Below are 27,075 nucleotides of genomic sequence, written 5' to 3' on the forward strand. Positions count from 1 at the left end.
GATGTCCTAGGGATTTCTCTCATTCAAATGATAATGGAAGTTACTATCAAAAGTGAAGTCTCCAGTGTATTTTCATACTGCTCTCTGTAAATGAATTAGTAATAGAGATACAGGTTTTATCAAAAGCTCCAAGGAACAAGCTCCCATATACATCCCTCCTACATGTAAAATGTCATGTTGTGACATGTACATTTACGTGAATGCAAAATGCATGTAAATGGAAATGTCACCCAGAGATAAGGAAATACTTTTTAGAATTAAAAAAGGCATACTGCAGCCCACAGAGCCCGGCATTCTGTTTTGGTTTCACGACTTCGGAATCGTGCAGACCTTAAGGCCGTAGCTCCGTGTGCAAGGCGAGACTGCCGCATGTCGTCGGTGGCTGCGAGCCCCTGGCTGCCTTTGTTAAGGGGGTGGCTCTCGTGCCCGAAAACTTTCCACTCACGATGAGGACGCAAAAGGGGGAAAGGCACAGTTAAACACCAGCCAAGTCTTCCATGGTGAGTTTATTTTCCATACTGTGTAGCCTAGGTAACAGGATCCTCCTCCAAAGATAGGGGCACGAAGAGCACAAGGGAGGGAATTACAGGCCGGTTCCAAGGACCACTGGACAGCGCGGCGCATAAACACGACTCCCCCCATGAAAGCGTCCTCCCTGGGGGTGGGCACAGCACACGGACGGAGGTCGCTGGCTCACTGAAAGAACTGGGACTTGTCCACAGAAAGGACTGCGGGGAGGGCGGGGGAGGGATCACTCCTCAAACACGGGGTGATTTACCTCTACCACTGGCCGTGTGACAGACTCGTTCCCCCAAGGCCCTGCGCTGGGGTTTTTCCACCCACAGCAACTTGGTTGTTTGCACATGACAACGGCAGCATTTGTGGGTGACAGGCTCCCCGGGCCTGGCCCTCGCAGCTAGCGGGGAACACAAACAACGCCGGGCAGGACACCGGTGCCCATTCAGTAGCCTTTGCCCCTGACCTGCCTGCAGGGGCCGTCCTGAGGGCTTGCTGTGGCTCTGCCTTGGAGTCCCACTGCTGCTGTTGCTTCCATCTCCAATCTTAGGAAGCCACTGAAGGCGACAGAGACGCACCTGGTGGCCAGCCGTCTGGCGCCTGCGGCCGAGGCTGGCGCTGTTTTACACCCAGCCTCCATTTCCCAAGTGCAGGAAGAAGAGGCCACAGCTGTGTAGGGAAGTGACAAAACACTGGGCTTCAGCTCTGTGGCTCAGCTTTAGCACCTCCTCGTTATGTAACCCCCAGGAACGTCTTTGAGCATTGTTTTTCCTGTATCTGATAGGGGAATAACAACAAATACTTGTTTCATTACTTCATTCATTCATTTGTTCAGCAGGTTTGAGGGTCTCCCACGCATCAGGCAGAATCCTAGATCAGTGTCCACAGAGGGGAGTGATGAGCACAGAGCTGGTGGCCCATTGTGAGGAGTAACAGACCCAAAGCACCCAGGACCATGCCTGACTTTTACCGGGCATTCAGTCAATGTTTTGAGTTGATCATAAACTATCAACGTTCAGCAACAGTTTGAGACATGGGAAAGCCTTTTTCATTGACCTGCTCCTACCTCAGTGCTCTTGCACATGATGCCGTCTCTGGCTTGTTCTTTCCCTCACTGTTGATATGGCTTCCAATCTCACGTCATTCAGAGCTCAATTCATATGTTACCTCCTCAGAGAGGCCATTCCTAACCACCTAGTAAAATAGCCTTGCCGCTCTATGATGCTGTGTCCTCTTTGATATAGCAATGGCCAATGAGCGTGTGAAAAGATGCCCACCGTCGCAGTCATCGGGGAAACTTTTTTTTTTAAGATTTATTTTATTTATTTGAAAGACAGAACTACAGAGAGTCAGAGGCAGAGAGAGAGAGAGAGAGAGAGGTGTATTCCATCCACTGGTTCACTCCCTAAATGACTGCAATGTCCAGAGCTGAGCTGATCCAAAGCCAGGAGCCAGGAGCTTCTTCCGGGTCTCCCACACAGGTGCAGGGGCCCAACGACTTGGGCCATCTTCTGCTGCTTTCCCAGGCCATAGCAGAGAGCTGGATCGGAGGTAAAGCAGCTGGGACTCGAACCAACGCCCATATGGGATGCCAGCACTGCGGGCCAGGGCTTTAACGTGCTGCACCACAGTGCCGGCCCCAGTCAGGGAAACTTTAAAGATGGATACTGCTAAGTGTTGGCAGGGATGTGGAGCAACTGGGATTCTCGTACACGGCATGCAAAATGGCACAGCAGCTTTGGATGATGCTTTGGCAGTTTCTCCATTCAAACTGCACACTTACCGTGCAGTTCAGCAACCCTGCTCCTAGGTATTAACCTCATAGCATTGAAACCATAGATATCCCTAGAAGGACGTGGTGGGATGTTCATAGCAGCATCATTCATAATAGCCTAAAACTGGACACAATGCAAATGTCCATCAGTTGAGGACTAGATAGACAGCATGTGATATAGCCACTCAGGGAATACTACTAGCAATAAAAAGGAATGGACAACTGATACACACACCGTCAGACACCCTGAAATCACATGCACGTTTCAGAGCAGGAAACCCGAGGGGTGGTGTTCTGGGAGCAGGAGTGGAAAGAGTGGCTTCACCACAAATGGGCACAAGAGAACTTCTTAGGGTAATGAAAATCTCTGGGTGGTGGTCACACAGCTGTACCCAGTTGCTAACAGTCTCCAAACTGCATACTTAAGATAGGTGAATTTTATCCTGTACAAATTATACCCCAGTAAAGCCGCTACAAAAATTTTAAATACGTAGGTCTATATGCCCAGAAAGTGACTCTATTCTTCTAATCTCTTGGGTGAGACTTGGGTGCTTTCCATTTTGCTAGTCTTTGCTTATCTAAATTTTGTAAACTTTCCACGATGATCGTGTAGTGCTTTCGTAAGGGGGGTGGGAACCAACAATCAACAAGAAGTCTAGTATTGATTCAACATTGTGTGCTTGTAAGGAAGCCCATTTGGGTCCCCTCCTTCTCATCTGTCTTTGCTCGGTGGCACTTTGGAGAGGTGAGCTGAGGGAACCGCGCAGACAGGCACGGAGCTCAATAGCCACGCTGTGTGCATTGGCCTTGGGTTTGGCTCTGACCTTCAGTCCTGCATGAATGCACAGTAGATCAGCGATAGGGGGGCTCACGTCCTCCTTGGTCACTCCGCTCTCCATTCCAACCCCAAGCAACTCCAGCATCTTCCCAGCTCCAAGAGAAAGTCCTGGGCACAGGGCTGGGCAGACTGTGGTCTGCAGGGGCCAGGCCGGGCACCCGCCTCCAGCTCACATTGGTCTGCTGGGAGCCGCGTGTTCTTGGTGAAGTCAAGAGGCCATTCATCCATGGCGCCCGCAGCGATGGCTGCTCACGTTGCACCCGGCCCTGCAGGGCATGAGTCCCTCCAAGAGCCCCTCCGGGGCACAGGCGCCCGTTGTCAGCAGGCCTCTGGCCCTTTTCCCCATCATGCATCCAGTCCCTCTCTGAACTTTCCGCCTGCGAGAGGGCAGTCACCTTAGGAGACCTGACCGACGCCCTAGGCAGAGGATGGCACATCGGGAGAAGTCCACGTGGCTTGTGAATGCCTCGGTGGCTCACAGGAATCTGGCGAGGATAATAAAACCACAATTATAAAACCAGCTGTCCCCCTGTGGGGGACAGTGTTCCAGCCACTCTAGAGAGGAAGGGAAGCCCAGCAGAGGCCCAGAGCAGGTGGGATGGGCGCAGAGCTGTGAGGCAAATACAGCTGTCCTCCGAGTGGCTGCTTTGTCACCCAAAATGCAAGGGTGGGAAGGATCCCAGGTCCCCAGCCTGGGGTCTGTGTCCTCAGGAGTCACACGGGGACTACTTCAGGAGCCCTACCAGCTCCACAGATTGCTCACAAGAGCTACAAAGTGGAAACAATGCCCAATGTCCATTGACAGATGAACGCCTAAACACACTGCGGAGCGTACACACAGTGGAATAGTACACAGCCTTCCAGGGAGGGAATTCAGACCCACGCTGCAACACGGATGAACCACGTGAACAAAACCGGCCCCACGGGGTAAATACTGTATGACTCCACTCGTGCGAGGTGCCTGCAGCTGTCACACTCAGGGACAGAAGGCAGAATGCGGGTTGCCAGGGGCAGGGAGGAAGGGGATCACGGGAGCTCTTATTCAACAGGCTCAGAGCTGCAGTTTGAGAGGGTAAGGTTGTGGAGATGGACGGTGGTGACGCTTTCACAGCAAGGTGAAAGTCCTTAGTGCCACTACACTGTGCTGTGCTTAAAAATGGCTGGAGTAGTACAGTTTACATTGTATAATCTTGCTACATACACAAAGAAACAATCAAGGCCATGTGATTTCATGAAAGCATCAATCATGCCTGTTATCATTCAGATCAAGTTTCTAAACCAGCAGGGAGAGCCTGTGACTTTTTTTTTTTTTTAACGATCTATTTATTTATTCGAAAGTCAGAGTTACACAGGGAGAGGAAGAGACAGCAGGTAGAGCTGCTGCCTGCAATGCCAGCATCCTATATGGGTACTGGTTCGTGTCCCGGCAGCTCCACTTCCGATCCAGCTCCCTGCGAATGGCCTGGGAAAGCAGTGGAAGATGGCCCAAGTGCTTTTGCCTCTGCCACCCACATGGGAGACCTGGAGGAAGCTCCTGGCTCCTGGCTTTGGCCTGACCTAACCCTGGTCATTGTGGCCATCTGGGGAGTGAACCAGTGGATGGAAGATCTCTGTCTCTCTCTCCCTCTCTCTCTAACTCTGACTTTCAAATAAATAAATATTTAAACACACACACAAAATAACAACACAGTGAATGGTGATCTAGGTAGGATTTTTTTGGCAGTCACACCTATCACACATGGTATCTTAAGGGGAAAAAGGGAGCCCCAATGGGAAGGTTGGTGGGGTTGAGTGCCTTGGCATCCCTCCCTCTCCCTCAGGAGCTATGATTTTGTGTGGGGGGAGGCCAGGCTACAAGAGAGACACACAGCCAGACAGGAGAAAACAGACCATGTCTCCAGCAGATCCCATCCGGCCACAGGCCAGACCTGTGGGGTGAGAGAGTCCTTTCGCTGGCCTGTTCTTAGGGTGAGGAATCAGAATTCTTCAAACAGCTGGGAGCTATCGCCGCCTGTGTGGCACAGGATACCACAGAGCACCAGCAAACCCCGCTGAGACTCATCTAGACTCCCAGCATGACGCAGGGCCACGGCAGAGCTGGGCAGGGCACTCGGCACACGGGAACAGCCATCACACACAGAACAGCGCAAGCCAGGAACTACAAGAGTACACACAACAGATTCCAATTTCCCAGCCCAAGAACTCACGTTCGGTGAGTGTTCTGGTTCACCCTCGGGCAGAAAACCTTCCAGTTCTCCTCCTTGCCTTGCCCCTCCCCCCATCCTAGAAAGGCTGGGTGTGCTGTGGGCGGAGCAATCACAAGAGGAATTCTCACCCAAAACCTGTCCCCCGTGACCCTGTGGCTTTGTGAAAAGGCAATCACAGTGTCTCCATCATCATCTGTGTGAAGCAGATCAGACGGCATCGAGGGCCACGTTTGCACATGTGTAACTGCTTAGGAATCTGCTTCTGCTAAGACACCCAGGACTTAGAGTAAACAGGGTTATGTCATTATGTGTGGATTAAGGAAGCAAGCAGAGCCCCAGAGCCCTGCAGATGTTTGGGGCTGTGTGAGGATGGTCCAGGGCAGTCCCGTCTCCTGGAGAGGAGCCTCATTTCCAGACAGCTGGGAGAAGCAGCAAGGGGTCTCACCACTTTGTAAGGTGTGTGAGTCACCCAGGCTGGGGGGTGGGGCAGGTTAGAGTTCCCAAGGAGCCAGCCCAGCCTCAGCTGCAGCTGGCCAACTTCTCCCTCGCAGTCTTGGGGCATCCACGGGGGTATAGGACACCTGCAATGTGGCCCTGCCTGGGCTGGGGCGGCAGCCGTGGGAGAGAATCCCCTTCTCCCTCCACTAGGCTCAGACCCAGAGTCCCTGTGCCTGAAGCAGCTCCCCGAGGGCTCGAGGGCTCGTTCTGAGGTTGCTCAGTTGTGGTATCCTGAAAGACAATGGCCCTGCACACTTCTTGAAACAAACAAGATACATCGGAGCTAGCAAGAGGGGTGTACTGTGTCCTCCCAGGCTCAGGGTCAAGGACAGTGGCTTCACTGACAGAACATAAGGGACCACAGGACAAGGACCCACGGATCGCAGGACAGGCTGGCTTGGCTGTCTAGAGCGGCTCATTAGCATTTATCCATCCCACTGGGCTCCACCTTGGTGGGCCCTTTTGGAGATGGCTGGAGATGGCAGAAATCATGCAAACATAGGCGTGGCAGGCAGACAGGCCTGTAGATTTGCAGCTGAGAAGCCACAGTGCTGAGAGGCTGTGGAGGCTCCCAGGGGGAGGGCGGTTCAGGGAGCACGGGTTCCTTCCCCTGCCCCTGACTCGCCTCCCTCTGAGGGTGAGACATCAGCAAAGGCAGCACCAGCAGCTGCCCACGCCCCGTGGTATCCTCTCTCCTAATGCCCCACCTGGCTGCTAGCAGTGATCACCCTTCCAGGCGGGGCCGCCCTCCCTGGCCACCTCAGGTGTCCCAGGCGGGTATGGTGAGGGGCAGGTGGGAGCAGCCGGGCCCCTCCCCGGGCAGGTCCCGGTGGGCCACCCGCCCATGGCGCAGTGGCAGGCGGCCAGGCCTCGCGGCCCCGCTGCTGGCTCCGGACTCAGAGGGCAGCCCGGAGTCGCTGGGCTGCACCTCCATGAAGACCCGCTTGCGCAGGAGCCCGCCGGGCCGCTCCGAGTAGGCCTCCTTAGGGCCGCCCCACTGCGGCGGGCAGAGGCGGGCGCGGAAGGCGGCCTGGAAGCCGCGGCGGAAGTTCTCGTTGAAGTAGCCGTAGATGATGGGATTGGCGCTGCTGTTGAAGAAGGCCAGCCAGTGGGCGAAGGGGAAGGCGTAGACGGAGACCAGGTGCAGCTGCGGCTCGCTGAGCTGCCCGTAGTCGATAAGCAGCAGCAGCGCCCAGAGCGGCAGCCAGGACAGCGTGAAGAAGAGCGCCACCATGACCAGCATGTGCACCACGCGCGCCCTGCGCCGCGCCGCGCGCCCGCCCTCGGGCACCGCCTCTCCGCCCGGGCGCGCCGGGCCGGCCGCCTGGCACAGCTTGCGGGCGATGCGCGCGTACATGACCACGATGAGCGCCAGCGGCGCCAGGTAGATGTGCGAGAAGAGCACGGCAGTGTAGACTTTGCGCATGCCCTTCTCGGGCCAGGCCTCCCAGCACGAGTAGAGCGGGTAGGAGCGGTTGCGGGCGTCTACCATGAAGTGGTGCTCCTCGCGCGTCACGGTCAGGGTCACGGCCGACGGGCACATGATGAGCAGCGCCAGCGCCCAGATGACCGCGATGGTGACCAGCGCCTTCCGCAGGGTCAGCTTCTCGCGAAAAGGATGCACGATGCAGCGGAACCTGTGGCCAGCAAGGGGGTGAAAAGGAGAGAGGCCAAGGTCTGGGCAGGTCCTGGGGCCCTGGAGAGGAGTGGAACTCGCTTTGCTGGGGGCTGCGGGATGCGGGCTCTGAACATCCACCAGCGTACCAAAGGCTGAGTCCAGGACCGGCTCCAAAAGTTAGATCCGGGAAGTGTGCAAGCGCGTTAGTTTCTCACCCAGGCTGGAAATCTGCTCATCACACCACTCAGGGAAGCAGGGCTGACAACAGGACTTACAGGATCAAGGGAGCAGGAACCCACAGCCTGCGTGGGAAGGATAAATCCTGCCTGTGCGCTTTGCGGGATGCCCCATTAGCAGAGCAGGCTGCCTGCGTGCCCAGGGGCCTCAATGAATACAAATGTCAGCTGTTCACAGATCCTGCTAGGAAACCCTGGGAGGTCAGGCGTGGAGCCTTGGGGACAAGCTGCCCCCATGTCGTCTTGGCCAGCCTCCCTGTGTCATCCTGGCCAGTCCCCCTCGCCCTAGTGGGACAAGTCTGCACCTTTTAAGTCCTCATCAGGACATCTCCATGGCAATTATTATTACAGTCTCAATCTGCAGAGGCAGAAACTGGGCCCCAGAGGTGTTATGGTCAAGGTCACACAGCTGGCGAGTGGCAAGGACCACTGCCACGGAACCCAGGAGCTGTCAACCCTCGCCATGCAATGGGATCTCCTAAAGCCTTTTTTTAAAAAATGTAAGCCGGCACCGCGGCTTACTAGGCTAATCCTCCGCCTTGCGGCGCCGGCACACCGGGTTCTAGTCCCGGTTGCTCCTCTTCCAGGCCAGCTCTCTGCTGTGGCCTGGGAAGGCAGTGGAGGATGGCCCAAGTGCTTGGGCCCTGCACCCCATGGGAGACCAGGAAAAGCACCTGGCTCCTGCCATCGGATCAGCGCGGTGCGCCTGCCACGGCGGCCATTGGAGGGTGAACCAACGGCAAAAGGAAGACCTTTCTCTCTCTCTCTCTCACTGTCCACTCTGCCTGTCAAAAAAAAAAAAATATATATATATATATATAAATGCCTCTGTCTGTCTCTCCTGTCCAAAGATTCCAATCGAACAAGTCTGGGAGGAGGTTTCAGCACTGAGTTTTCTAGGAGCTCCTGGGGAGAAGCAAGTGCAGAGCTGGGGTCAGGAACTGCTGCTACAGATGGAGGAGCAGGCTGCACGCGCCTGCAGTGTGGCTCCAGGAAAGGCACTCTGAAAGCGGGCGCAGTGCCTTCGCATCGCCGTAGTCCGCCAGCGGGCTGAGATAAATGCATGAGCGGACCACCAGAAAGGCAAATGGCTGCTCATCTGTTAAGTGAGGCCGATGTGACCCGGGGAGGGGGGGTGCTCACTGCACCTCGTGAGGCACTGTGAGTGCTTCCTGGTGGGAAGAAAGAGGGGCCTCCATTGCATGCCCTGCACGGTTCCCAGGAAATTGAACCCTGAGGACTGTTCTGGCCGGCTCACCTGTTTGATGGAAGGATACAGGGGCACATGGCTCTTCAGGGGCAGAACACAGATCCAGAGCCAGCTCCAGCTAAACACCTCTTACGTGTGGGTAAACAGTGTCCCACCCAGCTTTGCCCAGCTGGACGGCACCTGTTATTTCTCCCATGGCCTGACTCGGGCCTTGCCATCTCCACCTGTCTGGCTTTGACCTGCTGGCTTCATCACAACATCACACACGGGAGAAATCTCTAAGGAACAAAGAATTCTTGAAGCATGGTATGTCTCCTAGTGCAGGAGAATCCTGGGGGTGGTCCAGGAAGGCCTCCTGGAGAGACGGGACTTGAAGATGTGACGCCCTGGGAGAGGTCGCACACTCTGGAGTCATCCAGCAGCCACAGCCAGACAAAGGCTGCCAGAGGGGAAGGACGCCCCCAGGCACCCAGCTGTTGCCAGCCTGGTGGAGTGAGGACCCAGTCCCATCACTCAGGCCGTCCACTTCGGTGAGTTACACAAGAACGGGTTGTGGGGGCAGAGGTGGAGAGAGGAGTGGGGCTGGGGAGAGGGCAGGGAGGAGGGTAAGGTTGTTTGAAAGAAACAAAAAAATACTGACAGCCGACATCTGGGCTCTGTGCTGGGAAATGGGCTTCAGCTGCCCAAGCGGAAGCTCTTGGAAGCCTCCCAGGCACCCAGAGGGCACAGCCACGGTGTAGGTACGTGACTCACCAACATCACACAGCGGGCAGTGATGGGAGCAAAACCCACCCCCGATTTACTTTCCTGCCTCCTGTCCCCTGGGGGAGGCACCCGGAGACAGCACCCACAACTCCTGCAGGTGTGGCGGGGGGAGGGGGATGTATGGCCCAGTTCAAGACTGAAGACTCTGGGCCCAGGGCTTGTCCAAAGCCTCCTGGTTCCCGGGCCCCATTCCATCCCTCAGGCCACACGAATAGACCCACCCTGAACAGAGAATCCCCCAGACTCTGAGGTTGGAGATGAGGTGGAGATGGCCGGTGATGAAGGCCTGGACTCCCCGGGACCAGCTCCGGGTAGTGCGAAGGAGCAGGGCGAGATCCTTCCTCCCCAGCCACACCGAGGCCCAGGCTGCAAGCTGGCTCCCGAGGCTCAGTGTGTGTGGGTGGCAGGATTCCTGCCGCTCAGGAACTAGACTGCCCGCAAGCCCCTCGCAGGGCCCAGGAATCCCCGTAACCCTTCTCAGGAGTTGCCTCCAGGCCCTCGAGAAAGAGGTAGTGACATCCTCAGCTGGCCCTCGGCTCTAGAGGCAGCTGGCCCTACCCTTCCCCCCCACCACGCAGCAGCCCCAGCCTTCTGGCCAGCCCAGCATCGTGCCAGGCTCGGTCCGCCCAGGGACTCTCCAGCCGGGAAGATGCTCACCTCTCCACAGCGATGGCCACCAGCGTGAACACGGAAGCTGACACGGACATGCCCTGCACCAAGCCGCTCATCTTGCACGTGGCATTGTCGAAGGGCCACCCTGCAATGACAGAGCCCCACCCCCCCACCCCCGCCAGGAGTGAGCCACGCCCACCCACAAAGAGCCAGAGACAGCAGGCCATGCAGTCCAGGTCCCCTGGGGAGTTCCCATCTTCCCTCCAAGTCCCACTAGGCAGCCATGGGGCCTTTGCTTGCATACTTCTAGGAAGGGGGAGCTGCCCAGCCCACACCAACCCGGACTGTGCAAGAGATTTCCTTTATATTGACCAACGTGTTCTCTCCGTGAGCTATAGACCATGCAGCCCACCCTGCTTCCTGCTCCCACAGCCCTGCTGCAGGTTACGGGCCCGCGGTCCTCCACCCTGGCTGCTGCTTCCTGGGATCTCCTGCAGAGCCTGGACGTGCACCAGCGCCCAGGCCCACACCATGCCAGCCACCATCAGGATCGCTGGGGGTGGACCCAGACATCACTAGGCTTAAACCTCCCCAGGGGATTTGCGTGGCAGCCCAAGTGAGAGCCAGCAGGACAAATCGACGGTGACTGCAGGACTAGCAGGTATAAGCTGCTCCAGCCTGGTGTCAGCGCTCTGATCCCCGCGCTTGTGCTCTGTCGGGAGATGTGGGCCCCACCTGCCCGCAGGTGTGGGCTCCTGAGGCTACGTTTGGGTGACTGCCTGGTGTCTCCACCCCGCTAGGCAGGGCCCCCTGCCTCTCGTCAGCCGTGCCTGGGTCGGGCGTCTTCTGCTGAGACCAGGCTCCTGCTTTTGCCACCAGCCTTCTCCCACACTGACTTCTGCCTGCACACTCACCAGGTACCGGGCGCTGTCCCATTCAGTCCTCGCCTCAACCCTGTCATTATCATCCCCCTTTCACAGATGTGAAAACTGAGGGTGGGAGGGATTCACTGATAGTCTCTGTCCCCCTAAGTCACTACATGTGAGTGCAGAAAGTCAGGTCTGGGTGCTTGGGTGGGGGTGGGGGAGCCATGGAATGCCTACACACTGCTACAGACAGCTGCCTGGTTCCATTTTGGAAATCTGTGTGCGGTGTGTGCAAGCCTTCCTCCCAGGGACATTTCCCCTGCGGCTCAGCCCACTAGGGTGCTCACTGCAATGGTATTTGTAGTGATGGGGAATGGGAGGCTCACAAAACCAAACAGGCCTGCATGGCAGCACTTGCCAGTTTCTCTGCTGTAAATCTCCTTATGTGACACAGCTCCAACTCCCAACATGATTATCACGGTACACAGATAGTGGGAGAGAAATGCACACAATTGGCTCTTGTGGACTGGCATAAGCTGGCTCTGCCACGGGGTAGAGGCCCCCTGGAGTGCTTCTCTGGAAGATTAGCGAGTAAAACGCAGTGGACACACACACACCATGCAGCACCAGGCAGCTATTAGATATGCAGATGAGATGTCCCCAGAGTAACACGGATAGAAGTCTCAGCGAAAGAAAGAAGTAAAATGAGGTCCTTAACACAAAACATCCATTTAAAGTAACAACGTAGGCCCAAGAATCACCAGGAAGAGCCTGACACAGAGAAAGTATAAGGGGGCACCAGCTCTCCCAGACATTAAAACACACTGATGGACCTCTATGAATTAACACGTGTGCAGCCGGTGCAGGGAAAGACACAGAGAGCGGGCAGAAGGGTGGGAAGCCCAGCAGGAGACAAGTGCAGCAGAAATGAGCTCACAAGGGCACCACCTGACACCACTGGGGCCAAGACCCATTCTTGTCAAATTTCTATTTATTTATTTTTATTTATTTATTTTCTTCTTATTTGAAAAGCGGACGGAAAGAAGGAGATCTTCCATCTGCTGGTTTACTCCCCAGATATCTGCAACAGCTGAGCTGGGCCAGGCCAAAGCCAGGAGCCTGGAACTCCATCCAAGTCTCCCATGTGGGTGTCAGGGACCCAAGTACCTTAGCCGCCATCTGCTGCCTCCCAGAGTGCATTAGCAGAAAGCCGATTGAAATGGAAGAGCTAGAACTCCAACCAGACAATCTGATAGGGGATGCGGATATCCCGAGTGGTAGTGTGGAGTCCACTGTGCTAACCTGGTCCCCAGATTTTACTGTAGCGGCACAGAGACAGGGGCAGGCAGGGGGTTCCACTGCCCACGCTCACCTGTGATGAGGTTGTCTACGAGGGTGGTGGGCATGCAGAAGATGCCCACCAGCAGGTCGCTGACGGCCAGGTTGAGGATGAACATGTTGGTGACGGTGCGCATGTGCCGGTTCCTGAGCACGGTGAAGCAGACCAGGGCATTGCCCACCATGCACAGGAGGAAGATGAGCACGTAGGCCACGATGAACATGGCCGCCACTGGCGAGGAGTGCTGGTAGTAAGAGGAGAAGGTGAGGTTCGCAGGCAGGCCGGTCTCTGTGGTACTCCCATTTGGATTTGCGACCCAGCTGCCATTGGGAGGCTGGGAGGGCTTCCCTAGGGCCAAAGCAGCACAAGGTCAGGACCCCAAGCAGAGCAGAGACATCTGACTTCTCCCCACTCCCGAGATCCTTCTGTGTGCAAACCCCGAGCACATCCCAGTGCCCGGTCATGTGCCCGGCTCATTGCAGCCAGATCCACCGATCCAAGACTGTCAGCCCCGACTACTCAGACCCCCACCTCACACCCCATCTTGCCCATGACTCATTTCTCATGCGGGTTGACTTTTATAAATTTATTTATGGGGGCCAGTATTGTGGCATGGCAGGTTAAGGCACCACCCGCAATGCCAGCATCCAATATCAGAGTGCCAGTTTGAGTCCTGACTGCTCCACTTCCGATCCAGCTCCCTGCTACTGTGCCTGGAAAATCAGCAGGAGATGATCCAAGTGCTTGGGCCCCAGCTACGCACTAGGGAGACCCAAGATGGAGCTTTGGGATTTTGGCTTTGGCACTGTTGCAGTCGTTTTGGGGAGTGAACCAGTGGATGGAAGATTCTCTCTCTCTCTTTCTCTCTCTCTCTCTCTCTTTCTCTCTCTCTCTCTCTCCCTCTCTATAACTCTACCTTTCAAACACATAAAACTTGTAAAACTTTAAAAAATATGTATTTGTTTTTTGAGCCAGAGATAGAGAGGACTCTCATCTGCTGAGACACTGTTCAAATGCCCACATCTGGGGCTGGGCCAGGTTGACGCCAGAAGCTAGGAATTCAGTCCAAGCCTCCCACATGCACAGCAAGGACCCAAGTACTGGAGCCATCGCTGCTGTCTTCCTGGGTACATATTAATAGAAGCTGGAGACGTGAACCCAGATACTCCGATATCAGACAGAGGGGCCCTGATAGGCAGTGCAGCTGCTGGGCCACACTCCCAGCCCATCATTAGCCAATGCTGGTTATTCTCCACTAACCCCCTCCCCACCCAGGATCCCTTCCTCTCGACTTACTCTGTGCCCAGAGCTAACCTCTGCTTCCCTTACCCTTGCACATTCAACCCACCAGAAGGACGTCCACAGCCAGGGCCCCCTCCTACCCTGAGATCAGCGGCTCCACCTGCTTGGCATTTAACAAAGCCCTTCCTATCTGTCATTGTGTTGAGCCCTCTGAGTCACCCCATGATGTAAGCTGGTTAAGACTTAGCCCCATCTGAACTGGATCAGAACGGCTCCAGGACCTGCTCAGGGTCCCACGGAGTGGGAACCACTTCCGTGGACAACCTCATCACAGGTGAGCATGGTCAGCAGATGGCAGGCAGTGGGAACACCCTGTCTCTGTCTCTATGCCTCTATAATAAAATTGGCAGGGGGGCAGTTTAGCACAGTGGAGTCCAAGCTACCACTCGGGACATCTGCATCCCCTATCAGATTGCTTGGATGAAGTTCCAGCTGAGGGTCCCTGACGTGGGACCAGGCTTCGTGTGGATTCCCCCCGCCGTGCTTCCAAGGCACAGCCCAGCATCCAATCACAGCTCTGCGGTGACTCACAATGCTGCCTCACACTCTCCCCCTGCCTTCCCCTGGGACGGACTGCAGCCTGTTGTGGGGATGGAGCATCTCTGGGGAGTCCTTCTCTGTCACAATCAGAGCTCAGCCGGGGCCGCCAGGCCTGCTGGAGGCCCCTGGGAGGAGCAGGCCAATGAGCGGGCGCCGTGCGGGCCACAGGGAGCAGTGGGTGCAGTGGGGCAGGAACGCCGCTGCTGGAGGGGGAGAGGCTGGAAATTTCCAGTGCACGGTGACAGGAGCTGCTTGGCCCTCTCAGTGGTTTCCAACTGTCCTCAAATTTCTTTGGTAGAGAAGATGCCAAATGTGTGTGAGAGAGACGATTATAGTGGACCTGAATAAGAGCAGGAGGTTCAACGAGCCATTACAAGGGAGAATGGCACGAAGAAGTCCCATGTATGGATCATCTGCTTCAGCAAGGACCAGGTCAAGGTCAATCAGCTCTCACGCCTGCTCCCACCTCTTTCCGGGTTATTTTGCAGCAAATACCAGATGTTACTTCCTTCCATCCATAAATACTTTCATCTGTGTCTCCAAAACATAGGAACTCTTAAACTCCAAAAATAACAAATTAGGATCAGGTTATTATGTAACCTAACAAAATTTAAAAGTTGCATCATCATATTATCAAATGTCTAGCATGCAAAATGCTCTCATTGTTTCATAATTTTTAAATAGTAGATTTGTTTTGATTGAAGAACCAACAAGGTACCTATTACCCATTATTATATTACAAAACACCCCAAAACTTAGCAACGTGGCACTACAACTTGGCAGTCTGGGTGGTCGTCCTGCTCCTCTCTCGGTATCACTCACACACCTGCAGCTGTCTAATGGCTCTACTGGGGCTGGAGGGTTCAAGGTGACCTCTGCGCATGGCTGGTGGTTAGTGCTGGCTGTTGGCTGAGTGTCTCAGTTCCCTGCGTGGGGGCTGGACTGTGCTTCTTCAGAGTAGGGTGGTCTCATGGGCTTCCTAGGACCTAGGCTGTGGGATTAGCACATGGCTTCTGCGGTCTTCTGTTGGTCAAAGCAAGTCTCCAAGGGTAGCCGAAATTCAAACCAGTGGAGAGAGTGTTTCCGTCTCTTGACAGGAGAGAGCAGCAGTGCGGTGCCAAAGAGGTGTGGCCACGAGAGTGCGGTTCACGAAGGCCCATTATTGTAAAACCACCGCCATCCCCACGCTGTTCCCCCTCCCCCACCTCCAGCCTCTTCTCCCCTCTGCAATTTGTTTGTCACATCGATGGACCACTTCTCTGCAGAGTTGCCTGCAGCAAGAATCCTGCAGATTGCTCCCTCCTGATGTCCATTTCAGACATGCTGCGCGTGTCCCCTGGGTTTCCTGTGACTGGCAGTTAGATCAGTCGGAGCAGATTATGTCTGGCAGGCTCTTTGATGTGTGGATTTGATGCACTGTCAAGCTCTCCATCTCGTATTTTCAGCAGTCACTAATGATCCCTGCCTACACCGTGCCGTGCACTTCATAAACAGCTGACACTCTTACTGTGGTCCCTGAAGTGCCTCACTGGTTTCTGCTGACCCCCCCTCCCCGCCCCCGCCCAGCCCAGCCCAGCCCAGCCCAGGGCGCTCTTGCCTTTGCCTGCCATGCTCCGGCCACTTTGACATCCTCTTGGCTCCTTCACAGTCTTGCATTTTCCAGCTCCAGGGCCTTTGCTCTTCCTCTCCTTTATTTATTTATTTATTTATTGACAGGCAGAGTGGACAGTGAGAGAGAGAGAGACAGAGACAGAGAGAAAGGTCCTCCTTTTGCCGTTGGTTCACCCTCCAATGGCCGCTGTGGCCGGCGCATTGCGCTGATCCGAAGCCAGGAGCCAGGTGCTTCTCCTGGTCTCCCATGAAGTGCAGGGCCCAAGCACTTGGGCCATCCTCCACTGCACTCCCAGGCCACAGCAGAGAGCTGGACTGGAAGAGGAGCAACTGGGACAGAATCTGGCGCCCCAACCGGGACTAGAACCCGGTGTGCCGGCACCGCAAGGTGGAGGATTAGCCTAGTGAGCCACGGCGCCGGCCATACTTTAGCCCTCAACTCAGATCCTGTCTTCCTAGAGACCCGGAACCTGACTACTCCGAAGCAGACGCACCCTGTGATCCGTCATGGTATCTTGTTTGCGTTCTTCAATCTGTCGGTATGTTCTCTGTTTTCAGGTTCATTGTCTCCCCCCCCCCCATGCCTGAAAGCCCACTCCTGGACAGTAGGCCTCTTCCATGTCCTGTCAGCTGTGTCCCTGGCATCCTGGCACCGCCTGCCCATAGTAATTGGTTTAATTGACAACCCGTGGTCATGAAATGAATTACCACTGGAAGGAAGCAGACAGGACGGGAAGCTGGGTCCCCACTCCAGCTGACAGGGTCTTGTCTGAAGTAGGTAGGGCTGTGCCGCCAGGCCTTCTGCAAGCCCCCCACCCCCAAGAAAGAGCCCCGTGAAAGGTGCTGCTTATCCCACAGCCTGCTGGGAAACAAAGCTTACGGCTCACCCTGCTGAGTGTCAGAATCAACTCTGAATCACACGGCGGCTCTCCGTGGGTGTGGATGAGCACAGGAAAACGCCAGACCTGTGCATGCTGGACTTCGGTGTGTCTGCTTCCCCGCCTGCCCTCCCCCTGGCCTGCACATTTGGATTCCAAAGCCTTGCCCCTGGGGAGGGTCTGGGAGGGACGCTGCCCGCCTCTGGCACCCCAGGCAAGCCTGGAAATGCAGATGTAGGCTTAGCCCAACTTCCAGCCCAGCTCATCAACCCTTCCTCAAGGAGGAAAAACCTCTTTCCACTCCTGGTCATTCCTCCGGCTTAGGGGCGGGGTGGGGTGCAGGCGCCCCACCTGGGCTCCACATCGGCAGCCAGAGCCCTCATTACTGCCCTGGACGTGTCCTTCCTGGGATCTGCCTTATGGGGTACAGGCTGGGAAATTCTCATCCACTGCACCCAGTTAAGCCCTTCCCGTACTGACGGAGCTCCGCAGAGGTGTCAGGGCGCAGTGATGCCTGTAGCAGGGGGCACTCTGATGATCCACAGAGACCAGAGCCGGGGCCACTGAGAGCTGGGGCTGCAAAGAACAACGGTTTTCAAAGTGAGGGCCCCGGCTGCAGCATCCACTTTGCCTGCACCTGTGGGAAACAGAAATTCCTGGGTCTCATCACTGACCTAGGTAACCAGAAACCTTGCAGCCCAGACACAGCTATTACATCTACTTAAAGTTAAAAAAAAAAAAAAAAAAAAAAAAAAAAAAAAAAAGGTTGTGGAGCCAGTGCTCTGGCACAGCGGGTAAAGCTTCTGCCTATGATACCGGCATCCCATATAGGTGCCGGTTCCAGTCCCAGCGGCTCCACTCTGACCCAGCTCTCTGCTAATGCACCTGGGAAAGCAGCAGAAAACGACCCAAGTTCTTGGGCCCCTGCACCCATGTGGGAGACCCAGATGGAGCTCCTGGCTCCTAGTTGTAGTCTGGCCCAGCTTTAGCCATTGCAGCCATCTGGAGAGTAAAGTAGCAGATGGGGGAATCTCTCTCTCTCTCTGTCTTTCCCTCTCTCTCTGTAACTCTGCCTTTCAAATAAATAAGACAAATCTTTAAAAAAAGAAAAAAAAATTTTTCCATTTTACTTGAAATGGAGAGATCTTCCATCTGCTGCTTCACTCCCCAAATGCTCACAACACTGGCTCAGGGTGAAGCCAGAAGCCAGGAACACCATCCAAGTCTCCCACAGGGTGGACAGGGAGTGGTCCCCTGTCTCCCAGGGTGCACACTGGCAGGAAGCTGAATCGGAAGCAGAGGAGCCGGAACTGAAACCAGGCACTCTGACATGGGATGTAGGCATCCCAAGTAGCATCTTAACTACTGCACCAAATGCCCATCCCTGTTTTTTATTTGTTTAAGATTTATTTTATTTATTTGAAAGACTGTGTTACAGAGAGAGGTAGAGACAGAGAGAGAGAGGTCTTTTATCCTCTGGCTCACTCCCCAAATGGCTGCAATGGCCAGAGCTGAGCTGATCTGAAGCCAGGAGCCAGGAGCTTCTTCCAGGTCTCCCATGCAGGTGCAGGGGCCCAAGGACTTGGACCATCTTCTACTGCTTGCCCAGGCCACAGCAGAGGAACAGCCTGGACACAACTAGCGCCCATATGGGATGCCAGCACTGCAGGCTGGGGCTTTAACCCGCCACACAACAGCGCCAGTCCCTGCCCTGCTTTAAATGCTAAAGCACCTGCCAGATGACTCTGACGGACCACAGAAGACTTGGGCCAGGGCCCCTGGCAGTGGACGCACTAGGAGGCCTAGCGTCCTTCCTGCCTCTGCACCTCCGTGGGGGCCAGTGCTCTTATCTTTAAAGCAGAAACCCAGCCCTTTCCTGTCTGTGACCTGGGGTGGGTCACGTCACCTCTTGGCTTTGGCCCAGTGGAGACAGGCGGGCTGTGGATCCGTGAGAACAGCACGGAGCTTGTGCAGCAGCAGCCCCAGCACTGAGAGTATCAAATGACAGCCGGCCTCAACGCAGCATTTTTGTAGCGCTCCCGGTTTAAGCCTGTCTACAAACCCAAAGAGAGAACAGTGCCCCCAAGGGATGAGGCTGGCCCAGAATCCAGTCTGGGGTCTGTCCTTTCCTCCACTCACAGCTCTTCTGCCTATAACTTCATCGCCATCGCCACCTACTGGTTTGTCCTGGGAACACATGGGAACACTGCCGCACTGGAGAGCCGGCTCACCCAAACATTCCTTCGCAGCTCAGCTGCGTGACCCCAGGCCCTGGATCTCAAAGTGCTGGCCCCACTGAAGGACACCAAGCCAGGGCTGCAAGGAGCACACTGTACAAAGCAGGACAAACAGCTGATAACCGCACGAGACACCAAGTTCATTTTTAATTTAAGATATGCCATCCTAGGGGCCAGCGCTGTGGTGGAGCGGCTGCCTGCAGTGCCGGCATCGCATATGGGCATTGGTTCAAGTCCTGACTGCTCCATTTCTGATCCAGATCTCTGCTATGGCCTAAGAAAGCAGGGGAAAAATTGCCCAAGTTCTTGGGCCCCTGCAACCGCGTGGGAGACCTGGAAGAAGCTCCTGGTTCCTGGCTTCAGATCAGCTCAGCTCCAACAGTTGTGGCCATCTGGGGAGTGAACCAGCAGATGGAAGACCCTTTCTCCCTGTCTCTACTTCTAATTCTCTGTGTAACTCTGACTTTCAAATAAATAAATAAATAAATCTTTAAAAAAAAATGCTATTTTAAAAGAACACAGAGCTGGCATTGTGTTAAGCCTCCCCCTGTGGCACTGGCATCCCATAGGGGCACCAGTTGTGTCCAGGCTGTTCCTCTGCTTTGGCCTGGGAATGCAGTAGAAGATGGCCCAAGTGCTCGGACCCCTGCACCCTCGTGGGAGACCCAGAAGAAGCTCCTGGCTCCTGGCTTCAGATCAGCCCAGCTCCGGCCACTGCAGACATTTGGGGAATGAACCAGCAAATGGAAGATCTTTGTCTCTCTCCCTCTCTCTGTCTGTAACTCTCTCAATTAAATAAATAAAATCCTTAAAAGTAATAAAAAAATTAAAGAACGCAGAGATAACCTTTTTGTCCATTAGACTGGCAGAGATGAAAGTGCCCGGGGAGGGCCTGAGTGGACTGCACAGCCTGAGAGGGGGTGGGGGTGGGGACACAGACCAGCTCAGCCTTCCCAGGACAGGCCCCTCGTCCAGTGCCCTGACGAGGGTTGCCTCCCAGGTCAGCTGGTTGGGTGGGGAGATACTGGCCATGGATGGTAATGGTTACAAAAGAGTACACACATGCATTAGAAATCCATCGGTACAGAGAGTGTATATGTTTTCATGAACTCTAGCTGAATTTTAAAACATTTACAGTGTATCCTCAGGGGATGGTGTTTCCTGGAGTGAGTTTTATTTTCTGTCTTCTATCTTGCATCTGGACTTCCTGATCAGAAGGAAATTGATACATGCGATAAAATACTCAGCCCCAACTCACATCAAAACCACCTGGCTTTTCACAATACAGTTGCCACCCACCCCAGCTCTGTGTGTCAGCTTCAGTCCCCACTCAGAGTCACATGTAGTGAGGCTCAAACTGAGACAGACGCATTTCAACTCACTTCACAGATGCACTCCTAGCATGTGTTCTTTATTTTATTTTATTTTTGGACAGGCAGAGTGGACAGTTAGAGAGAGAGAGAGACAGAGAGAAAGGTCTTCCTTTTGCCATTGGTTCACCCTCCAATGGCCGCCACGGCCGGTGTGCTGCGGCCGGCGCATTGCGCTGATCCGAAGCCAGGAGCCAGGTGCTTCTCCTGGTCTCCCATGCGGGTACAGGGCCCAAGGACTTGGGCCATCCTCCACTGCACTCCCTGGCCACAGCAGAGAGCTGGCCTGGAAGAGGGGCAACCGGGACAGAATCCGGTGCCCTGGGCCGGCGCCGTGGCTCAATAGGCTAATCCTCCGCCTTGCAGCGCCAGCACACCAGATTCTAGTCCCGGTCGGGGACTAGTAATGGAAGCGGACTCCTATCCCCATCCCCTAGGGGATCCCTCCTTCCGCCACCCAGTACCTCTCAAGCAGGTGTCACCACTGGAGCCTCAGCATCCCTGCCCCAAGTTAATAAGTTCTCTCTCCCCATCCTTGGCAGGACCTTCGTTTAGGGAAGATTCTGATCACCTTGTTTACTCAGATGATGAAATGACTCATAATAGCTTAAAAGTGCTGTGTCTCTTTTGGGGTGTTTGCATTTCAAAAGGAGTCAGAACTGAAATCAGAAAACGCTAAGCTCTAATGATGCCATTTCAGATATTGATGAGAGAGCAGCCACAGGCTTTTGAGCAGGAGACTTAATCTAATTCTCTTACAGTTGTATTTGCGTAGCCCTGGTAGAAATTAATGGTGTGGTTAGTTCCATCCACTGTGCTTTGGTCTCCTCATTTGTAAAACCAGGGTTACGCAGCTGTTTACACAGTCCTGTCCCTGCTGTAAAAGCCCGAGTCTTCCCAACAGCATGGGCCACAGCAGTGACTGGAGCACAGTGCATACTGCAAGCGTCCCCTGAGCCCACTGCGGGCAGCAGAGCAGCCCATCACAAGGCAGCCCACGGCCCCGGTGAGAGCAGACCTGCGCCCACCTGGTCTCAGCCGAAGCCACACCTGTCCCCCATTCCCAGCAAGACAGGCAGGAGGAGCGCAAATCTTCAGGACAGAGCTGCATTCTGCCTCCCTGGAGGCGGCTGCAACCCCACAGTGTCTGAAGACCTCCTTTTTTTTTTTTTATTTTTGACAGGCAGAGTGGGCAGTGAGAGAGAGAGAGAGAGAGAGAGAGAGAGAGAGAGAGAGAGAGAAGGTCTTCCTTTTGCCGTTGGTTCACCCTCCAATGGCCGCCACAGCCGGCGCGCTGCGGCCAGCGCACCGCGCTGATCTGATGGCAGGAGCCAGGTGCTTCTCCTGGTCTCCCATGCAGGTACAGGGCCCAAGGACTTGAGCCATCCTCCACTGCACTCCCTGGCCACAGCAGAGAGCTGGCCTGGAAGAGGGGCAACTGGGACAGAATCCGGCGCCCCGACCGGGACTAGAACCCAGTGTGCCGGCGCCGCAAGGCATAGGATTAGCCTATTGAGCCACAGCGCCGGCTGTGCAGACCTCCTATAGACCCAGCCAGGGCGAGCTGCACCCCCTGAGCCTCCATTTCTTCATCTGTTAAATGGGAGGGAGGCCATCTTCCAGCCCGCTTCCCAGCCTGGAAGGGAAGCTCCAGGGGGTAGAGCGCTTTGTGGCAAAGGGCAGGACACAGTGAATCTGGCAGCAGCATTTCCAAGAGGCATGGAAAACACTCACCTGGATCACCTGTGTCCCACACCAGAGGGAAACCACTTGGTTCACCTCTCTCTCTCTCTCTCTCTCTCTCGCTCTCTCTCTCTCACGTTCTCTGTCTCTCTCCCTCTCCCTCTCTCTCCCTCTCTCTCTCTCCTTCTCCCTCTCCCTCTCCCTCTCCCTCTCCCTCTCTCCTTCTCCCTATCCCTATCCCTCTCTCCTTCTCCCTAGCAGGGGCTCAGCAGATTGCGGTGGTGTTAGAAGAAGGCTTCTGGGCCTCCAACCCCTAGGAGAACTCCCTGTCTACTCCCCAGTCAGTCATCAGACTTTGCTCAGGCTGGACGATGTGAAACAGGAGAGGGACAGGTCCAGCCAGCTCTCCTGACCTTGGGCTGGCTTGTCTGACCAGAACTTGCCCCTGCCGGTCCTGGCTCTGCTCCCTGGAGCTGCTCAGAACAGTGGGCTCCTGTCCCAGAAACATCCCCTCCCTGCCTTCTACCCACCCTAGTATCCCAGAAGCTGCAGCAAGAGGGGCTCCGGGTCTATGTCATGGTCAGCCCACTTGGACTTGTATCTTTCCTCAAGGATACAGCAGGGGGCAGGCTTGGGACCCCACATCCCATACAGGAGCTCTGGTTCAAATCCTGGTTGCTCTGCTTCTGATCCAGCTCCCTGCTAATGCACATGGGAAGGCAGCAAAAGATGGTCCAAGCGCTTGGGTTCCTGCCAGCCAAGTCTGTAGCTCCTGGCTTCAGCCTGGCCCAGCCCCAGCTGTTGCGGGTACTTGAGGATGGAAGATCTCTCTCTTCCTCTGTCACTCTGCCTTTCACATAAATATTAAAATGTTAGGGGCTGGCGCCGTGGCTCACTTGGTTAATCCTCCGCCTGCGGCACCAGCATCCCATATGGGTGCCAGGTTCTAGTCCCGGTTGCTCCTCTTCCAGTCCAGCTCTCTGCTGTGGCCCGGGAAGGCAGTGGAGGATGGTCCAGGTGCTTGGGCCCTACACCCGCATGGGAGACCAGAAGAAAGCACCTGGTTCCTGGCTTTGGATCGGCATAGCTCCGGCCGTAGTTGCCAACTGGGGGGTGAACCAATGGAAGGAAGACCTTTCTCTCTCTCTCTCTCTCTTTCTCACTGTCTAACTCTATCTGTCAAATAAATAAATAAAAAGAAGTTAGAAAACACAGTATCTCCTCCATTTAAACTGGGTGCCACTGGTTGGTGGGACACAAATCCAGGCCCTGACACCTCACTTCTGTTCACGCCTCATCCTCTCCATCTCAGTCCAGCTCTCCAGGCTGTTGAATAAAACAAACTAACATCACGAGGCCGCTGCCTTGCAGCGCTGTGGCTCCTACCCACAGAGCTGATAAGCAGGCCACTCGTTTTCCTTCTTAGAGACCCCTGCGCCGCCATCCAGCCGCTAATGAAACCCGTGTTGTCCGGCCTCCAGCCTGCTCGCTCCGCGATCTGTCGGTTCACAAGGTTTGCATGAGCGATTGGTGGGCATCCTGCTGAACTGTTGTGACTCATTTTCCTGCCTCTCAGAAACACAGTCTGAAGGAGGGCATTTGGTTGCCTGAGCCCGATTTGTTCTTCGGGAACACCCATGTCGCCTCCTAATGAGGATGCCATTATTTTCTTTCTTTTTGAAAATGTTTTTTCATTTTGCTTTTACAAAGGAAAACAAAAGGATGTGCTTATTATAAAAGCAGTTACGAGTGCTATAGAAAAGAGAGTCAGCAACGCTCAAGTGTCCCCGCCTGAGCGGGGTACAGAGCTAAGCCACCTGTGGGCTCCCAGCAAGCCACAGTCTGCAGCCTGGAGGCGTCGGTGGGACGGGGTGGAGGTGGGGGCCACAGTGCCTTGGGTTTCCAGTGCCCACCAGGACTGCACCCAAGGGACCTCTCTGCCTGGCCTGCTCTGAAGCTGCCGGCACGAGTGATCCAGATGGCAGGAGGGGAGCAAGCCTCCGCCAGCTGGGAGGGGCGCAGGGCGATCCTGGGCGCACTGTGACTTCGCTCCCCCAGCAGCAGGGAATGCCCAGCGGCCCACGGGGTGTGCACTAGCGCCCCCTGTCTTGCCTTTCCTCCCTTTCCCATCCCACTCCCCTCTTTCCCTCACTTTCTGGCTCCTGGCTCTTCTTCCAAATAAACTGTCCACACCCAAGTGCTGATCTTGGAGCTGCTTTCAGAAGCAGGAAAATCGGGGAGCTGGCTCTGTGGCATAGTGGGCTAAGCCACTGCCTGTGACACTGGCATCCCATACGGGCATGGGTTCGAGTCCTGGCTGCTTCACTTCCAGTCCAGCTCCCTGATAATTCACCTGGGAAAGCAGCAGAGGAGGCCCAAGTCCTTGGGCCCCTACCCCCACATGGGAGACCCAGAAGAAGCTCCTGGCTCCTGGTTTCAGCCTGGCCCAACCCCTGTCATGGTGGCCATTTGGGGGAGTGAACCAATGAATGAAAGCTCTGTGTGTGTGTGTGTGTGTGTGTGTGTCTCACTCTCTAATTCTGCCTTTCAAATAAAAAAAAAGGCAGGAAAATCTGAAAGGAGGTGTTGGTGTCCCTATGTTTGTATACATGTGTGTGTGAATAATAAACCTATGTAGTTCTGAACACAGAGGGCTATTCCACCCATGTGTTCTAAAGTCTGCTTTGTTTTTATTACTCACTGAGGCAGCAAGCATATTTTCATGTCAATGAAACCCGGAAGCCCAGCTTTCAGTGTGTGCGTGGCACGCTGTTCACAGGTGTGTTTCATGTTTCACTTATCTAATTGATTTGATCCAGACACCGAGATGGCCCCTGACTGTGTGCCGTATGAGGCTGCTCTGCCACGGTGCACGGGGCGGCTGCCTCTGAAAGAAGCTTCAGTGTGTGATTGCTCTGCCTCCCAAAGGCTTGCCATTCATTCCATAATTTCTCCTGGAATTTTCAGAGGTCAACATTAATTTTAGCAGTTTAGAGGTTTTTTTTTTTTTATTATTCTTTCATTTCTTTTTGAAAGTCGGGCTTTTGCCTGTCTTCAGTTCTCTGGCACTTCCTTCGTTCCGTGTAATTTCCTACTGATTACATCTGTAAATGCATCCCGCCCGGAGGATGTTCTGCGTCTGGGCTTTCAGAGGGAGGTCTTTGTAGGTGGCTCAGTGCTTCCTCCCATCACTCACCTATCCTGCCTCTCCAGTTCCCTCCTTGTGCTCTTTATGCCACCATTTGAAACAAAATTGCCAGTGCCCGCCCTGCCCACTCTGTGCCCCAGCGCTGAGTAGATGCTTTCTTGTTATCTTTCTTTAGACTCTGAAAGCCGGTGGCTGTCTGGGCCAATTTTCCCTGCCTCTGTTCACCGGCGCTGCAGAGCCCTGGGCCCTCTTCCTCCAGATCCTGCCAGCCTCCCAGATTCATCGGGGGCTTCGCGGTCCTGCTCGCATCTTTTGTGTGTCTGCTTTTCAAGCCCCGGCGCAGTGGCAGCTACAAGTGCAGACTCCCCGGATTTTCTATAGAACTCCTTTTTGCTTGACAGAAGTGTCTGTAATTACTTATTGGCATTCCGAGGCTTCATCACCTCTCGTGGCAGCCTCCCTTGACTGGCGTGAATTTGTACAACACATCATGTCTCATTTTAGCCCCTCAGCTGCTCCGGGAAGCCAGCCGGAGGTAAGTGGCTCCGCTTAACAGACAAGTAAGCAATGGCACCGAGAGGTTTGGCCACCATCTCAGTGACACCCGCAAGCCACAGGACCAGCCCCCCAGCCTCTGGTTTCTTAGCCCACATAGAGTTCCCCCTGCCTGCACTGCCTGGAAAGGGGTCTGGACCCCCGCCGCGCAAGTCTGGAACAACAGCTGTGTGCCTGGCCACTATCCCGGGGGGGGGGGGTGAGGTCATAGCTGTTCCCCCTCCCCACGGACAGAAACTGCTGGGTAGGAAGATCTCTGGAACACCACCACCGCACCCCCACTCCTTCAGGCAGCCACAGTCGGGGAGCACTCCTCCGAAACGAACAGCCCTCTCCTCGCCAGAGAAAGGAAGCTCAAGTATGGGGGTGCACATAGAGGGGGAAGTGGAGACCCTCCCCCAGGTCTCTCTCTCTCTCTCTCTCACACACACACACAAGGAGGGAGATACCATGGACATAGATACCCCCAGGTCTCTCCCCCAGGTGTCTCTGTCTCTTTCTGTCTCTCTTTCTGTCTCTCTCTCTGTGTGTGTGTCTCTGTCTCTCTGTCTCTCTCTCTGTCTCTGTCTCTCTCTCTCTCTCACACACACACACACACACACAAGGAGGGAGAGAGACACCATGGACATAGATACCCTCAGGTCTCTCCCCCAGGTGTCTCTCTCTCTCTCTCTCTCTCTCTCTCTCACACACACACACACACACACACACACACACGGGACGGGGAGGGAGAGAGACACCATGGACATAGAAACCTCCAGGTCTCTTCCTCTGTGTGTCTCTGTCCCACTCTCTCAACAGAGTCACCTCCAGGTCTCGGTCTCTCTCTCTCTCTCTCTCTCTCTCTCTCTACACACACACACACACACACACACACACACACCGTGAACACAGAATCCCCCCTGGGTCTTTCTTCCTCTCTCAGGGTCCCCGTCACCCACCCGAGGGCCACAGTGCTGTCGACTGCCCCTGTCCCTTATCTCTCTGCACCTGACTCAGTGTCCCCCGCAGCCCCGGGGCCACTCACCCTCCATGCTGCCAGCTCCCATGCGCTGCGGGCCAGTCTACGACGAGGGAGCCTCGACCCGCAAGGGGTGGGCGGGGGCGGAGCAGCGCCCCGGGGCGCCCCTGCCCCTGCCCCCTGCAGCTCGGTCCCGGCCGGGCGGAGGCGAGCAGGAGGCGTGCGCTCTCAGGCCCCTGCGTCGGGCTGGTCTCGCTGCCCTCGGAGCCGGGGTTGCGGGCTCCACGCCGCTCCGCTGCCCGCCGGACTCT

At 55.2% G+C, this 27,075-nt stretch overlaps 1 protein-coding gene and 1 long non-coding RNA gene across 2 annotated transcripts; one reads left to right on the top strand and one right to left on the bottom strand.

Moving 5' to 3' along the window:
- On the top strand, positions 1–4,788 carry LOC138845377 (uncharacterized). Its single transcript, XR_011382432.1, has 2 exons — positions 1–500; positions 3,934–4,788. It is a non-coding gene; the product is annotated as an uncharacterized lncRNA (long non-coding RNA).
- Positions 489–27,075, bottom strand: NPFFR1 (neuropeptide FF receptor 1). The gene is made up of 4 exons (XM_051823828.2): positions 26,831–27,075; positions 12,513–12,827; positions 10,320–10,419; positions 489–7,470 (listed from the first exon to the last, which is right to left on the bottom strand). The coding sequence occupies exons 1-4, from the start codon at positions 26,850–26,852 to the stop codon at positions 6,594–6,596; spliced, it is 1,314 nt and encodes a 437-aa protein (XP_051679788.2). The 5' UTR covers positions 26,853–27,075; the 3' UTR covers positions 489–6,593.

Source organism: Oryctolagus cuniculus, chromosome 15 (assembly GCF_964237555.1).
Source record: "Oryctolagus cuniculus chromosome 15, mOryCun1.1, whole genome shotgun sequence".
Taxonomy (NCBI): Eukaryota; Metazoa; Chordata; class Mammalia; order Lagomorpha; family Leporidae; genus Oryctolagus; species Oryctolagus cuniculus.